The sequence below is a fragment of the Notolabrus celidotus genome, chromosome 15 (genome assembly GCF_009762535.1).
Source record: "Notolabrus celidotus isolate fNotCel1 chromosome 15, fNotCel1.pri, whole genome shotgun sequence".
NCBI classification, from domain to species: Eukaryota; Metazoa; Chordata; class Actinopteri; order Labriformes; family Labridae; genus Notolabrus; species Notolabrus celidotus.
In genome coordinates, this window is record NC_048286.1 from 11,385,603 (window position 1) to 11,402,348 (window position 16,746).

Here is a 16,746-nt window from a genome sequence, read left to right on the forward strand (position 1 = left end):
ACGAAAAAGATTCTTTTCAGAAAAAAAGAGGCCTTGAACACAAAACAGTCAAATGATAACTACATATCACCACAGCATGGGGATGTGAGAAACATTTGTACGACGTGTATATATTTTCTTAAAGTTTGACTGCAGCCTCATTCAAATGAATGGGGGAGACAGAGTTTTTGACCTATACTACAGCCAGCCACCAGGGGTAGGAGTTTTTGTAGAAGCTTCACTTCCAGCCGAGTGAGCTGCACCCCTGCCTGCTACATACTACCTACCAATGTAGTAGGCAGTATGTACTGCCTACCACATACTGCATTTGAATTTATTGTGTAGTATGGCTATTCTGTTCGATCTGTTATGCAGATGCTGAGCCAGACGTCACTGGATTTCCGGTTTCGGAAAGAGGAAGTAAACAACGGCCAAGTTGATCGCAAAACTGCTTCTTTAGCATTCATTTATAATTAAAAAAATTAGGAAGTGGTTTATATTGAATTTAATGATTTTTACAGCTCCTAAAAATGGAGTGCCTCAGTCAAAAAGGAAAAAAAAGAAGAAGCGGAACTTTAGCGCTGTGCATTGTGGGAAACAGTATATGAGGGAGAGTGGTCCTATGCATACTGAGAAATTTTACTGAATCAGTAAGACATCTGGGTAGTTTTGGCATACTGCAGATTTTGCTCTTTTTCACATATTACATATTACATACCAACAGCAGCTTTAAGTTTGGAAAAAACCCCCAAGAGTACCCTACTGCAGGCAAGATGGCGCCGCCACAACATCCACACCGGAAGTCCATACCGGAAGTCCATACCGGAAGTTACAAAGCTAAAAACGTTGCAATAACACCCACACCGGAAGTCCATACCGAAAGTTACAAAAATAAAAGCCTTGAAAAACAGGAACGTGAACGCAAAATAAAAGCCTTCAAAAACACGTAGGTTTACGCGTAATTCTATGAACTTTTTTGCACTTACATTTTAATCGTATCAGTATTATTGACTAGTTGATTGACTCCAAAAGTGTATAGGCTGTTGAGAATTTACTGTTTTGAGAAGTTACTTAGAAGCCTGCACGAATCACTAAGTTATAGTGTTAACGTCTCAGCCATGCACAGCCTTTTGTTCCGAGTGTGTGTTGAAATACTTAAAGCTGATTATGATGCTGCCGTGATGACATCTGCATATGCCTCTCTTGTTTTGTCTGGGTCATATGCTATTTTATGTTGTGTTAGCCTGACTGTACCTCAGTACAGTTTGCTGTAGTGTTTGTTCCAAATTACCTTGCATGCTGTCTGCCTATGTGATCACATGTATAGATTAATGAATGAATGAAATACAGATCCAGAGTAGATCCACAGTCACGAGAGAAGAGCAGAATGTTATCTATGGTGCAGGGGCGAGTGGAGGAGGAAAATGTAGAGGTGTGTGGTGACTGTTTCTTTTTTAACATAATTTGTAACACGTTACAATGACACAGTGACAGGGGTGTTCATTAACCACAAGAACAAACGGAGGGAATGGTTTCTCCTTCTATTTTGAGACATTAGATGGGCGTAAACACTCTGAGCTTGTCAAACAGTTTTATTCAGATTGAATGCTTGATGCATGTACACCAATGTCTTAACAAGATCACTTTATTTGGCGTCCATGAAAACATTGAAGTTGGAACCTTCAATTAGAATGACTAGAAAAACTGCAAATGTATACATAGCTACTGTTTCTTTCCATCCAACCCTTACTTGAAATGTAGAATTATACTTTATTTTATGTTCTTTTAATGTTATATGTATGATGTCTTAACCCTTTTGTATTGATAATGTTGTACTTGAAAATGAACAATGCACTTTTGCTATTACAAACTCCAAATCAACATAAAATATTAGGACTAAAATATTTCAACTTGAGGCACCACTGTCAGCCACTGATGATAGATGTACAGTACACATTTCTGGGGAGCCTCTGTTGTTTTTGTGGTGAATATAGATCTCTGTGTACAGCTTGAGTGTATTTTCCCTCTTACTTACAGTCTTTTCCTTCTCATCCCCTCCCCCCACACACACTAACACTCTACATTATTCTGTTCTTCATACACAGCGGGATCTCTCTCACTCACTCTCTCTATCACAATTAGCTTTCTGCTAATTGATTTAGCAGCGACAGACTAATGCAATCAATACGCTACACGAAGAAGAAACTTCCAGTTCGAAGCATCCGGCATTGGGTAGAGAGGGGGTTAAAGAATCACTTCCGGTATGGACTTCCGGTACGGACTTCCGGTGTGGATGTTGTGGCGGCGCCATCTTGCCTGCAGTAGGGTGCCTCTCAAAAAACCTGAACAAAGAGACATGGGCATGACAGAAAACTGCAAAAAAGTGAAAACAAGTGACAACATTTAATCACTTATGTTATTTAGTGAGAATTGTACTTCTGTATTTAATATCTTGATTTTAAATGTTAAACTGAATTGGAACATAGTGACTTTAACGTGAAATAAGAAGGCCGTATGTGGGAACAGAAAGTTCCCCGGATGTAACAGTTAAAGACGTCATGTGTAAACAGGAAGTTGGAAACGAGAAGCGGCTGATTCAACTCAACAGAGAAGAGGATAAACGCATCAACAAACTCAAGAGGAACTCACAATTACTTCTTCGCCTTAAAGAAAGCACTAAGCGTCACAGATTTGCGTCTGCTGCTTTTGTAGTTTTACTTCATATTGTTTAGAAATGACTTTGCCTCCGTAACACAAGTTAACGTGTGCTATCAAGCTAGGTGGCTAACCCACCCCAAGTTTTGTGTAGTATTAGATTAGATCAGATTAGATTAGATTAGTTTAGTATGACTGCTGTGATAGTTTCTTATCCTGAGAACTCAATGCTGAAAGGTAAAGCTGTCTACAGTCTAACAGTAGTAAACTTCTCTGCTGGATGTCGTCGTTATGGGAGACAAGGAGCTGAGTCTTATTGACAAGAATGTAACAAGGTAACTTAAACGCTAAATAATCAACTGGTTTTCTTCACACTTTCATCAAAACATGCCGATTCCTGGTGTTTGACAGATACCAAACCTAGCAAAGTAAAAGTACATGAAGTGAATATTTTTGTTCATTATACAGAACATTTTGATTGGATAACGGGCACTTTTTGAGAGGCATTTTTTGTGTCCTGAGTTTCATATACAACAAATAATTTAAGACATCATCCACAAAGGTATCAATAATACAAGAAAGTGTGAATAGATTCAAATTTTTAATGTACCTTCACTTTAAATGGGTCTTTGTAAAAAAATGATCAGAGCTTCTACTTGCATGTTGAGTCTGTTGCCTTATTTTGTTTCTCTGCTTTCAGTTTGCTTGATGTCCCTTTAAGTCAGACCGTAACATCGCTCAATCTGCACTGCAATCACATCCAAAGAATCGAGGGCCTGACCTCCTCTTGGCACCTGCGGCATTTAGACCTCTCCTCCAATTGCATTTCTAAGATTGAGGGTCTAAGTTCCCTTGCTTCCCTGAGGACTTTAAATTTATCCTGTAACTCAATCACCAAGGTTGAAGGTGAGTCTTTATTCGCCATCATAGTCAGACAGTAAATGTTTCATCTTTGTGGGTGTTTAGTAGCCAAGTAATGATTCTTCATTACAGAGTCTGTTGTTGCTTTATGGACTTTAAAATCACCCATTTGCTGATGTCTCCTCCCTTTACCTCAGGACTGAATAACCTTGTGAACCTGACAAGATTAAACGTGTCTTACAATCAGATAAACCACCTCACTGGTGAGTTTAATGCAGACCGAACAGTTTGCTTTTTTAGACTCCAATGAAAACACCAACCTGAGATTGACATGCCATTGTTATTGTTGTTCAGGCTTGTTGTATCTTCATGGCACGGACTATAAATTGAAGCACCTCAGTCTACATGGCAACCACCTGGACAGTATCGATCATCTCCTGCAGTGCCTGCTGGGATTACAAGGATTAAGAGAGGTCACTTTGAGCGAGGATGGTTCAGACAACCCTGTGTGTAGGTCAACAGGTAAGACATGAGGAGATTGTTTTAACAAAACAGTTAATTCTGTATTATCCCTTCAAAGAAACAGAGTCAGAAAAGGTTACATCGACTGACAAATGCCAGATCCATCATGTAGGACATATTGAATTTTAACTGCATGACTTTGATGGCTTTAGTGTAATCTTGTCCTGCAGGTTGAATAACAAACTAAATATGCACCACATGTAAGTCTATTTTCACCCTCATCTAAAAAAACACACTGCATGCTTGTTTCACTGAACATACTTGTAGTTTTTGTGGGATTGTAGGAACCCTTATGCATTTTTTTCTAAAGATGTGAAGTTCTACACCTAATGAAAATAGTATGCTCTTAGGGTGGAGTTAGTACATTGAACATGTGATGCAGGGCACATTTAAGGGGCTTTAAGACTGCATGATCTTTCTCCAGGAACTAGGGACTTATTGAGGAACCATGTGCTTTTCGACCACAGGAACCAGGGTCTAAATTAATTCCAGGGTATTGCATTGACCACTAATTCAGGACTGTCTGAAACAGCTTAAATTCAATATTCACTATGTTTTTGTCTGAGCTTGTGTTGGGGGAAGGTTTTCTTTGTCGGACATTCAAAAAAAGTGTCACATCCTCACTACGTCCAAAACAGAGCTGTTTTTATTGTGTTTTCACCATGGTTGCTGATGAGCCATATTCAATCCAGAAGAGAACTTCAAAATAACTAGCTCATAACCCTCTCTGCATAAAACAGCATTTTCCTTTAATGATGTGCAGCCATTCCTTCTTGTCCTGTTTATGATTAATTCACAGCAGTAGGTGTTGGAAGCATGTGTTTAATTCCATGAGGGCATACTTAAAAGCATTCTTATAACCCCTGCTGTCAACATGAGTGGATACATTTATATTAGCAGAGCTCAGTTCTCATTAAGTAAGCTGCATCAGTCGTGTAGAAGGGCAGAGGAGAGGCTGTTCATTTAGATATAGATTATTTGATTTTACGCAACTGAACCCCCATAACACCTTATGATTTATCCAGGTCATGAACCCCTGATGTGAGCATACTGAGTAGTGTGTTTTTGTGGATGGTCTATCAGCTCCAGTGTTTATGTGTATGCGTCTGTCCCTCTGCAGGTTACAGGGAGATTGTTATGCAATCGCTGCCACAGATCTCTACTCTGGATTGTCTGGACCGGCTGGGAAATCTGTCCTATCAAGGTTTAGGGAGTCCTTGTGATATCCCAGGACTGGAGGACTATGTGGACCTCCTGCTGTCCTCAGATACCAGTCACAATGAAGCAGTAAATATTGATACCATATTACCATTTTTACAGATGACTGACTTTAATAACTTTGGGAAGTCTTTTTAGATAACATATACTTTCTGAAAGAGTCACATGGGTGATACTGCAGTCTAAAAGTGTGAACACATATTCTCAGAATGTCATACACAAGTCACTATTTCCATATGCAGTACAAAAAAATGAAGGACATATAAGCCTTGGTGAGAGGAGCTTGCCTTCAAATGATTAAATTCCTCATAAAATAATATTTGAATGAGGCAGTGGGAAATTAAGTTTATCTATTGAAAGAGTCAGAATTCCTCTTTTCACACAAGAAACTCTAAAAAGGGAAAGACACAGGTTGGTTAAAAATGAAAATGTCTTTATTTGTGGATATTTATTATAAAAACAAGATATCTTTGTGCAAACTCCCACAAGTCTGGGTCTCTTTCTGTAGTTGTACAATGAATTTCAAGGATTTTTTAAAACTTATGTGTTAAAGAATAGATTATATTCAAAGTCTAATCCTTGCTTTCTGAAAGCAGTGTCTTAGTTCACAGACGGGTTCAGAAGATCATTGAGTGACTGCCACACTGACACATTTGTAGGTACATTTCTCAAATATCCTGTCGGTCACTCTACTGCTGGAAAAATATGCAATTAAGGGTAATTATGCCATCATAGTAAAAGTGAGGGAATCTAATCTCTTGACTAATAAGTTATCAACCACTTTTACTGCACCAGATGGCAAAATCCATCTGTTTTTTATATAAGCCAATAAACCATCTGCAGTGGAGCATAACGCAGTCCCAGTGTGAACCCTCATGTTAGAAAACGTTCTCAGTAAAATGGGGAAAAAAATTGTAATTTAAGTTTCCTTTGCAGGTTAGAGGGGATGTTCCTCTCACCACACCCCGCATCGACGAGGTGCTGACCCACTTTCGACAGAGGATTGCCTCCGAAGCAATCACAGATCCACTCACACAGACAGATCGTCAGTGCTTCCAGCGGGTTTGTTCCGCCGTGGCTGATCCAGCAGACCCCGTTAATGAACAACGCATCAGGAAACTGGAGCACCAGGTGTCCCAGCTCATCCAGCAGGTGATTATTTGACACTGCTGTCAGCTATTAACTCCTTTATTGAGATGTGTTTGTGAGAGGTTTTGTATCCAGAAGCTTAGGTTTATGATATGGAAGGATAACTATATTAATAGGTTTTGTAGTTTTATGGTTTGGGCCTGTATGCACAAATCACAGTTCTCTTCTAATAAGGTATAACATAAAATATCACACAATGCAAACCGGTCTGTTCCAGATAAAGTTTTTGCGCGATCAAAGCAGTGTTCCAGCTTTGCTATCACCTGTTTTTTTTACCCTCGCTGTGAAGTGAAGCTGGATTAGATTTACACAAGTCAAGTGATACAAGAGACATATATTCTTTGTCCATCAGATAGGGCCTGTTTTTTTATTTTTTTTTAGAAATAATGTCATATTTTCTTTTTCAAATATATAGACTGATATTAAAAGTATCCCCTCAAATGTTCAGAGTATATCCGTGATATTGATGCAGGTGCCTGCAGATGACAAATCCACTGTCTCTGCTCATCCTGTTGTGACGGTACGTAAAGCCAAGAGGGACACAGACCGTACGTCAGAGAGCGAGTGTGACAGTGGAAAAGAAAACAAGAGGCGCACCAGGATCCCTAGACATCGTAACAGCACAACATCGAGGACAAACCCAAAGGAGATGAAGGGCCGCAGATCAGACAGGTGAATTTGTACCTTTGTGTAGTGATGTGTATACTGACAACTCAATGACTTATAAGGCAATTAAACCTTTTGCTTTCATGTTCTTCATGTTTTTACTCACTGATTTTGACATTGTAGCAGATTGTCTTAAATTCAGCTCTGTCAAAACTTAACTGAGGGTATTGACAGCAAACAAAATCAAGGAGAGTCATTTTGAATAATGGAAATCACATTCAAACACTTTGAAAAATGTGCTGTTATCTAGAATGTTAAAGTTGAAGTCCGCTTTCTTATTCTAAATTATGCAGCAAGATATGTTTCCATTTTATTCAGCGTTCATCGAGATAATGCCATCTGGTCTATTGTGGAGAATATCTTTCTACTGCAGAGCTGAAAGAGTTAAAAATGGTAAATTTTGCTCCCTGTACTATGTGCTAAACTTCCTCCCCTCAGTACGAAATTACAGCTGTCACCTCACTCCCATGATTAACGACCGCACCTCTTTGGTCAACCCCCTCATCTTACTTCATCAGCCGCTGATGACATGTTCTCAGGATTCAGTAATTTAACTTAAGTAATCTCCCAACCATCCTAATCAAAAGCAAGGTGATTTTCTCATATTAGCCCCAAATCCAATTCAAAGTTATTCAGACTTTGCCTACCAACAAAAGTAATCTGCTTTGACCTTTATAGAGCTAGACATTTGCTCTAGATCTTTAATCAATTTCACAGCTGGCTCAATACCTGTGATTTTGTTTTATGTGCAGCGATCAGGAGAATCATAAACAGAGGAGTTTAAAGTCCACTGTGGGGACCTCAAGGAAGACTGGAAGTACAGGGGGGCCGACAAAGAGGGCACCTTTGAGAACTGCCAAGACCTCAAGCGACATGAAAACGAAACCCACCGAAGAGGAGGAAACCTACAGGGTACGGAGAGGATAGGTCACCTGCAGGACTGAATGGCAGCTTCTATTTCTAATGAATCAATCTAATATAGAAAAGGTCATTTTCCCATGCAGAAGGGGGGTACACACGTCTGAGTGTGTGATCTTTAAATGTTCATCAAAAAAAATCTACTAAAACAAACAACCAAACCAAATTTTTTATTCCAATTAATGTATGTACTTATTTATTTGCACACATATAAGTTCACATAAGTTCTGATTATATAATGAATAAGATTGGGATGTCAGGAGAGGTCAAGAAGCCTCCCTACTTCTACAAAAAGACCTGACCTTTCTTTAGAAACACAACTACAATCAAAACACACAAGAGCAACAACAAAAACACAGGATCTAAATTAATCAACCAAATAACTAATGAAATCTTAAAATTATACAAACCCATAAAGAGATTAATCTTCACAAATTGAGTTTGATAACATCTTCTCTAAAAAAATGTTAATGATGATGAGGAAACTGACCGTGTTTGATTTAAAATAAGGAAGATGAAGATGATCAACTTGTCCAGTCGAATAAGAAGGAATCTGGGAATATGAATTAAAATAGTTTCTAAATGATGAAGGCAAAGAAAAAAGTCAAAACACATTTGTTTATGAACACATACATCTGATGAATATTTATGTTTTCTACTGAAGGAATGTTCAGTTTTTTGAAAAGCGAGGAAGAAGCTTCTGTCGAGTTGGAGAAAGTTGCCAATCTCACAAAACGTTTTTGCAACAAATAAGGTTTCTGACTTTTTATCTGACGTCCAACTAACAGCCGACTAGTGCAAAATTACTGGAATTAGACTCATAGACGCCTTTAGAAACACTCAAGGTCACCTTACAAGGCAAATTTTAAAAATGAATAGTTGCAATATAACCTCTCAAGACCATGTGTGCAAAGTGTGGAGCCAACCTTTATTCTTATCAACAACATTAAATTAATAATAAATATATTATGTTCCCAAACCTACGGATACAAGAAATAATGATAGAAACATTCTGTTTTATCATGTTGCTCAGACTATCGTGGAGGAGCGAGACCAGGAGCGGGAGCGGCGTTGGAAGGCAGAGCAGGCTGTGAGGAAACTAACAGAGGATCTAAAGTGCCTGCAGACGAAGGTCAGCGAGGAAAAAGACCTCCAGAGCATGGCCCTGCACACCACTGACAGGCATGAGGACACACACAGATTCACAAGTTGACACTACGAACGCTCAAACCTCCACTTGAATCGACTCAGTAGCTCTAAAGCCGATATTATGATGGAAAGGATGATTGAACTTGTCTCTGTGGGTTTTAGTTGTCAACTGCATAATGGATTCTCATCCATTTTTACCCTCTTCCTCTTTTGTTTTGGCTCTCCTGAGACCCGGGCCTGCTGCCTGTTTCATTCATGAACAATGAGTACCCATCCTACCATTAACAATCCTCACTATCACTTGCCCCATAGCTTCACATAAAATCAGACACACACTCTGGCTCCATTACCCTTAAAGTATGCCTGCAGTTATCTGTGATAATAACGCTATTTAGTATAAAGATCATTAGCCTACGCACTCTTCCTGCTTTCATACCTTATATTTAAATTCCAAAGGCTGTAATTATCTATAATTAAATATGCCTATCTCTGTCCCCACATGCATGTAAGAACATTTAGCTGTGTGGGTTCTCCCTCCTGCGCTGCACAGATAGAGCCATGTGTGGCTATAATGAGCATGTATTCTTGGTTGCATCACACTGTGCTTAGATAAATCTGCATTATGGTTGTAATTAGAAGCCTGGTGACAAGCATATGTCAGCATTATTGCACAAATCAATCTTAGATGTCACTTTCTAATGACACCGAACACGCCTGCTTCTGTTAACTCCCTCGCTCATCAGGAGATAGATGACAGCGAGGTGACTCATCATACTGTAGGTGGTCGTTTGCTCTTTTAGTTTCATAGCAGTCCTGAATTCTCCTAGCTTGTTTTCTTTTCCCAGGCTGCCCCTGTGAATGACACTTTTCCCCTCTAGTTTCATTTTCTCCGTATTTCCATTTCCTTTCCCTTGAGATAAGATTTTGACTCTTCTGTCATGTCAGACTTGCTCAATTTCACAAGCCATAGCGTCATAACAGTGGGACATAAAACGTAGAGGGCAATGAAGGTTATCACATAGTTGGCATTGGTTGCATATACCAATTTACATGCACGATAAGAGTTGACACCCCGTGTATTACTCCTGCTGCTCGTGCACATGCACATGCACACTGATCATGCTTCTCCCCATCCAGACTGAAAGAAATGTTGCTGAAGGAGCGATCGGGGCGATCTCAGCTGCAGACTCGCATTGAGGAGCTGGATGGGAGATGTCAGGCTCTAACCCAACAGCTGGAGCATGCCCGCAGCAGTGAAGAACAACACAAGAGTGTGCTGTGCAGACTGGAGGAGAGCAAGTCCCACGGTGAAGCACTCAGGGCTCGCCAGAAGGCTGAGGAGGTACAAACACTGATTTAGTATGCCTGAGAGATCCTGTTTCACCATTTTGAGACAGACAGTTTCACGTTATTATTATAATTTAGAGCTTATTTACAGGGATACAGAGGTAAATATATTGAATTAATTTTCATACCCCTCACCCCCATTATACCCATCATTTTTCTGATATCATACGCCTTGCTGCAGAATGAATACATGCAGACAGCAAGCAGGGTCGTCTGGCTCTAACAATGTGACAGGCTGCTACAAAACATGCTCTGACTTTCCTTAGATGAAGAGGCAGCAGGAGGTGGAGAACAAAGCAGCAGCTCTGAAGAAGGAGCTGGACATCCAGAGAGCCTCAGTGTGTCAGCACAAAGACAAACTACAGCAGCTGCATGAACTCTTAGCATGCAGAGAACAAGAGCACAGGTACATGTGAACTTCCTCTTATGAGTACGCTTCCTACACTCTTTATACGAGATGCATCTGTGTTTGGGATTTTGTTTGGGTTTATCAGACTAGTTTTCATGGGACCAGATTCAGCAGGAAAATGGTGGGGTGCTGTATTTATGTAAACCAAACAGAATAAGAATCAAAATGTGAGGAGGGTTGTTTGTGTGTATGTATGTTAGGAGCACTCAAAATGTGATCATACCACAATCTCAGAGGCCTGATGGAGCAGCGTGGATATCTTCTGAGTTTGAAATCTTCAATAGAAGGAATATAAAACAACGCTTGAATTAAAAACCCATATGTGCATTGAAACTCTTTTCAAAGTGATCAATCAGTTGTCTCTTTATGAGAGACTTTCAAAAACAAGTGTTGGGGGACAACTTTTTTTTTCCTGAAAAATTATATTCCAAAGTTTATCAGAGCTCCTGGTGAGTGAGACGCTCAATTAGACATTTTCACAGTTCCAGAAAATGACTGCTCCTTTACCACAGCTCAACAGGGAAACACTGTTCCAGCAAACACCAACATTTTGAATAACTAGACTTCACTTTTTGTTTTGGTTGAAATGTTTAAATCTAATTATACACATATAGAATGGGTTTTCATATTAAGATCCACAAATTGAAAATCATATTATTACATTGCTCCCTTTCCTAAGACCCTGATGGGATTAAAAGAAACCCTGACGTACCATACTTGTTTGCATTGTGTTACAGAAAACAGCTGGAGTTGCGGTTGCAGCCCGGTGGGGCAGATTTCCGTGAGGCGGTAGAGAGAGAAGTTGCATCAGTGGAACGTAGACACGGCCACAGGGAGGCGGAGCTTCAGGAGATACTGGGGGAGGGCAGGAAGAAATATGCTGCTCTGGAGGATGAGTTCCGCATGGCGCTAACCATTGAAGCAGCTCGCTTCTCTGAGGTCTGTTCAAACATGGACCCCTGCCATACAGATGGCCTCTCCTCACCAAAAGTTTCCTCCTCCTTTTGCACAGAGTATCTGAAAACTGATTACTGTCCAGTAAAACAAGGATATCATTGACCTAGAAGTGAACCCAATTGAGTTAGATTGTGGATTTTTTTTCAGGCTGATGAAAGCTGAGATTGAATAAGATCATCACTGCAGAAGTAGTCTGTGATTGCCACAGGAAGAAAGCTATACAAAAAGATTGGATATGGCTCAATCTGCACTTTCTCTTTTTAGTTTAAGATTTTATTCTGCCTGGGCATGAACTGTAATCCGGTCTAGGTTGCTACAGCACTGACATTATTCTACTGTACTGTCTGTAACCTTGACTGTCAGAAAAAACTGAATAAGACACAGCTTGCCAGGGAGAAATATCAGTCACTAAAACATTTGAAAGATTGCTTTCTTCAGGTCTGTAACAAGATTTCCTGTCAGACCTTGGATGTGACATTGATTGATAAAATGATCAAGCCAGTAAATGCTTGAAGTTCTTCACTCTGTCAAACGTGCAAATGTCTCATCTTCTTTCACTCCCCCATCGTTGCTCTGCCTTTACAGGTACAAGAGGCTTGTGATCAGATGACAGCTGAGCTTGTGGGGGTCAAGGCGACCCTCACAAAGTCCCGGGAGAGGGAGAAGAAATCAGGCTCCCTGGTGCAGGAGCTCACAGTCGTGGTCAGAGAACAGAAGAGCCGCATATCTGAACTCATCAAAGCAAAGAGAGATGCTGTCACTGATCTAAAGGTACAGCAGGAGAATCACACAGAGAGTTCTGGCTGATTTGTCTTTTGTGTAGCGGCTCAAGTCTGATCAGGTAGATGTGAAGAGATTATCAGTTCTTGGCATCATACTTTGCCTTTTCAAACATTATTTATCCCGAGCTTGTAGAAGTAATCAGGATCTGAACTTTTCTGTCAGCCAGGACAGACGGACGTTGATCATTAATGCTGCCTCTCTGTCTGTCCTTCTGACAGAGTCGTCTGCATTCACTGGAAGCTGAAGTGGAGCAGGACCGCCGTCTGGGCCTGCAGCTTGAGCTGCTGAAGAAAGACAAGTCTCGACTGCTGTCTCAGCTCACAGCTCAGGAGTCGGTGATAGACGGCCTGAGAGCAGAGAGGAGGATCTGGGGCCAGGAGCTCGCTCAGCAAGGTGGGAAACATCCAAGACAGTGTTTGTTCTTTGTTCTTTACTTTGAATGAGCTTCAAAGTGCATGACATATGGGAAAAGTAAACAGTCACACAGGTCTTCACTTTTGTCTTGCTCTTGGTAGCTAGTAAGACCTATTGTTGTAAATACTAATGTGTTAGTTTATCTGTGTTTGTTAAAGTCTGCCATCTGGTGGCCATATTTAGGAACGCACTTCTGAACCCCTCAGAGAAGGCAGGACAAGTTGATTGGACACAATGGGCATTTAATACTACACATAATGATCTAAATTCTTTCTATGAGGCACAAAAAACATTTAAAGGGCTGGAAAGAATAAAATAATACTTGATGGAGGAACTAAAAGACAAAAGTTCAACAGATGCTCAAGTGGTTGGGTTAAATCTTTCCTACTTTCACTAAATACATGACTGAGATCAGTATTTTATGTATTCTGCTCATTTAGGAGCATCCTTGGCTCAAGATCGTGGACGCCTGGAGGCCAGGATTGAGGTGCTGAGCACTGACTTGGAGACTCAGAAGAAACAGAATGAGAGGGAGTATGATGCCTTAAAAATCAAATCGAAGATCATTGATGACCAGACAGAGACCATTCGCAAACTCAAAGAGGTAGGAAGAAGCTGGTTGTAGGTTGTGGTTCTGAAAACAAAACAGCCCATTTCCCCAGAACCTGACACTACATGCATGTGTTAGGGATTGCAACGTGGAGTTGTGTGTCTATCTTAAGTCCTATTTCAGTCCTGCTTTTATTTTTGAGACAATCTGAAGTAATGTTTCCTGCCCTCCTGCTGTGTAAGGCCCTGCAGGAGCGTGACGATCAGATCCGCAGGCTGCGAGAGGAATTGGTCCAGGCTCAGAAAAGCTTCCAGCAGCGGCTTGAGGATGAAACATCTCAACAGACTGAGCTGAGGGAGAAAGTGGAGCATCTGAGCCTACGCAAAGAGGAGCTGAAACAGCAGCTTGAGGACAGGGAGGCTCAGCTTGAGGAAGTCAAAAAAATTTACAGGCAAGAATTTCATAAAAATATCCGACATGCCATCAACATTTTGCATTATGATGTATTAAACCTGTTTTGAACTTACATTGAAAAATTACTTAATGATAAAAAAATGAATGTACTTCTTAAACCTGTACCTTCAGTATGTATGTGTAGAGCTGCTTCATACTGCTTTCTCCTTATTAGTGATTCCAGTAAGAAGTGGCAGGAGAAAGCAGAGCTGCTCACTCGACTGGAGAGCCAAGTGAAGCGCATGAAGGACAACTTTGATTCCAAGGAACGATTGCTCCTGGAGGACAGAGACAGAGCAACAGAGGCACACAAGTACAGTATAATAAAGTATTAAAAGAAAAAAAACAAAGTATCAAACTTACATAGCCAAAACAAATATAATAGTGTCGCAGTTATAAAATAAACTGTATGTTAAAAATAACTTACCACAGAGAGGAAACAGCCTGTCACTCGAGGGATTATGCTGCATAAAATCCCTCCCAAGAAGTTTGAAGGACTTTGTTGTGACTTTAAATCAAGTGTTCTTAACTGTGTGTTTCATATCTACCACAATGTGAACACGAATTCTTGTCCTGTCATTGTTCACCAGCTGGAAACAGGTTAGGACAGTTTTGAAGCTCCTCTTAATCCTGGGGGAAAGGGAAGTTATGTCCTCAGTCAGAAAAAATGATAAAATAGTTTTTTTCCCAGAGCCCGAAGGAAGAGTGAGTGACTTTGAGAGTTATTGAAAGGGCGAATAGTGAAACACATCATTCTTCTAGTTCTCCTTTACCTAAAAGCTCAGTGCCAGTTCTATCCAATTTGGCACCCTAGGCATTATTATGTCATGGCGCCCTGAATTTAATTAGGGGTGCAAAATGTGTGTATGGGGATTTCTTACTAGGAAGTACTAAGAAAGTCAACAAATTATACTCCCTTACATTCGAAAAGCAGTTTTACTCCCCCAGAGTATCATTTTGTTTGTCGTAATGCAACACGGATCCCAAACCCTGTCTAAATGATATGATCTATATCTAACTTTCTTCAATGTGCGAAGATAAGAGGACATCATTGGGCGTTTTCGGAGACAGCTCAGCCCTTAGTACCGGGTCTAGGGGATTCTCTCCCAGGATGTTTTTTTTTTATACAAAAACTCTATTTTGATGCTATTTTATGCTCTCGGGGGACTTCATTTACATCAGTTATCATTGACTATTTGCATTCGTTTAAAATGTTTCCCTCAGATTTACTCTACAACAGCTTGTATTTATCATTTAATGACTACAGTTTGTATATTTTGCAACTAGATACAAGCTTTAAACTTTAAAGTCAGTGTGATGTTATTATAAATATAGTTTTTACTGGTTATTTCCTCACTAAAAGACATTCATAATACAAACAAAGATTCAGTTCATACAGTGTACTACTATACTGTTTATATATAATCAACTACCACAGCTGTCTCTGTTCTTTCTTCATCATACACTGCTATCTGTCTGCCTGCCAGTCTGCATACAGGAACGCAGTGGGATCAGATGCACATTGGCTTGCTAATTAAACAATTGATCCAGCGATCATGATGAAGAGAAATGTACATCATGTAACAAATCATCTGTGCATGAGAAGGTCAACTTCTCACCCTCTCCTCTCTTCCTCCTCTACCTGAATGCTCTGCATCTCTCCTCCTGCTGTAAGCCGTGTCAGGAGGGTTGTAGCGATTGAGTGTTTGAGCAACAGAGAGGGAGGGAGCGTTGAATGTGAGCAAGGCAGAGTAAGACTTCAGTCTGACAGTATGCCTACATTTAACGTTACATACAGGGCCATATTGAAAACATTCAGGGTATGAGGCAGTGCCCCTCCAGATCATGGCACCCTTGGCGACGACCTGCATTGCCTTTGCCTTGAGTCGGCCCTGCAAAAGCTAGATAATTCGGGACAAGATTGTGCAGATTGGGGTTAAATCACAACCAGCATTTGTTAGTTTCCCTAGAGACAGGAGCAGCAGCGAGTGTTCATATCTAATTAAATTAAGTGTAGGTGACGATTGATGTCATAGCTTCATATCTGGGACAAATGTGCATGCTTGTTACACGTCCTCCGAGTAATTTACCTGATGTTTGTTTCACTGTCTGGCAGATCTGTGGTGGAGAAGTTACACTGTGTTGATGATGCATTTCGAAGACAGCTAGAATCTTGCCAGGCTACTCATCAAGCTGAACTGCTACGGCAGGCAAATGAAAAGCAGAAACAGATTGAACAAGCCAAGCAAAAGGTAAAATATGGACAATAAATGTCCGATTTATTACAAGTTTCAAATAATGGACTCTCATGGTCTTTAAAGTGGCTTCAACTTGAGGACAAAACTAGTTCGAGGACCTTGTATCAACATTTTGAAGCTGTGCTTGTATTTTGTCTCTTCATCAGGTATTTGAAGTGGAGGAGGAAATGCGTCAGCTGCTGGAGGAGACAGAAGCTAACAAGAGAATCGTGGAAGAGAAAATGAGACGTCTCACAAGTGTATTAAAAGACTTCTGATACCCGATATTCTTTGGAGCCATGGCAGTGTGCACATTGGAACAATACAACATAGTTGTAGACATAGGACTGTATATTAACCTTTTTTTATTTTAGTATTTTCAGATGTAATTAATAAATTCCATTGAGAATATTTTTAACTGCTTGGGATTAATTTGTCTTAAAAAAAGTTTGGAATGTGTTCAAGAATGCATGCTTTGG

At 40.2% G+C, this 16,746-nt stretch overlaps 1 protein-coding gene across 1 annotated transcript; it reads left to right on the top strand.

The window, feature by feature from the left end:
* The first annotated feature begins 2,251 nt into the window (after positions 1–2,251).
* Positions 2,252–16,678, top strand: lrrcc1 (leucine rich repeat and coiled-coil centrosomal protein 1). Its single transcript, XM_034703460.1, has 19 exons — positions 2,252–2,969; positions 3,335–3,540; positions 3,693–3,758; positions 3,850–4,017; positions 5,138–5,304; positions 6,172–6,387; positions 6,857–7,056; positions 7,803–7,962; positions 9,002–9,150; positions 10,255–10,459; positions 10,731–10,870; positions 11,611–11,812; positions 12,416–12,601; positions 12,832–13,006; positions 13,468–13,631; positions 13,820–14,028; positions 14,206–14,343; positions 16,147–16,282; positions 16,435–16,678. The coding sequence occupies exons 1-19, from the start codon at positions 2,926–2,928 to the stop codon at positions 16,543–16,545; spliced, it is 3,042 nt and encodes a 1,013-aa protein (XP_034559351.1). The 5' UTR covers positions 2,252–2,925; the 3' UTR covers positions 16,546–16,678.
* Positions 16,679–16,746: the final 68 nt, after the last annotated feature.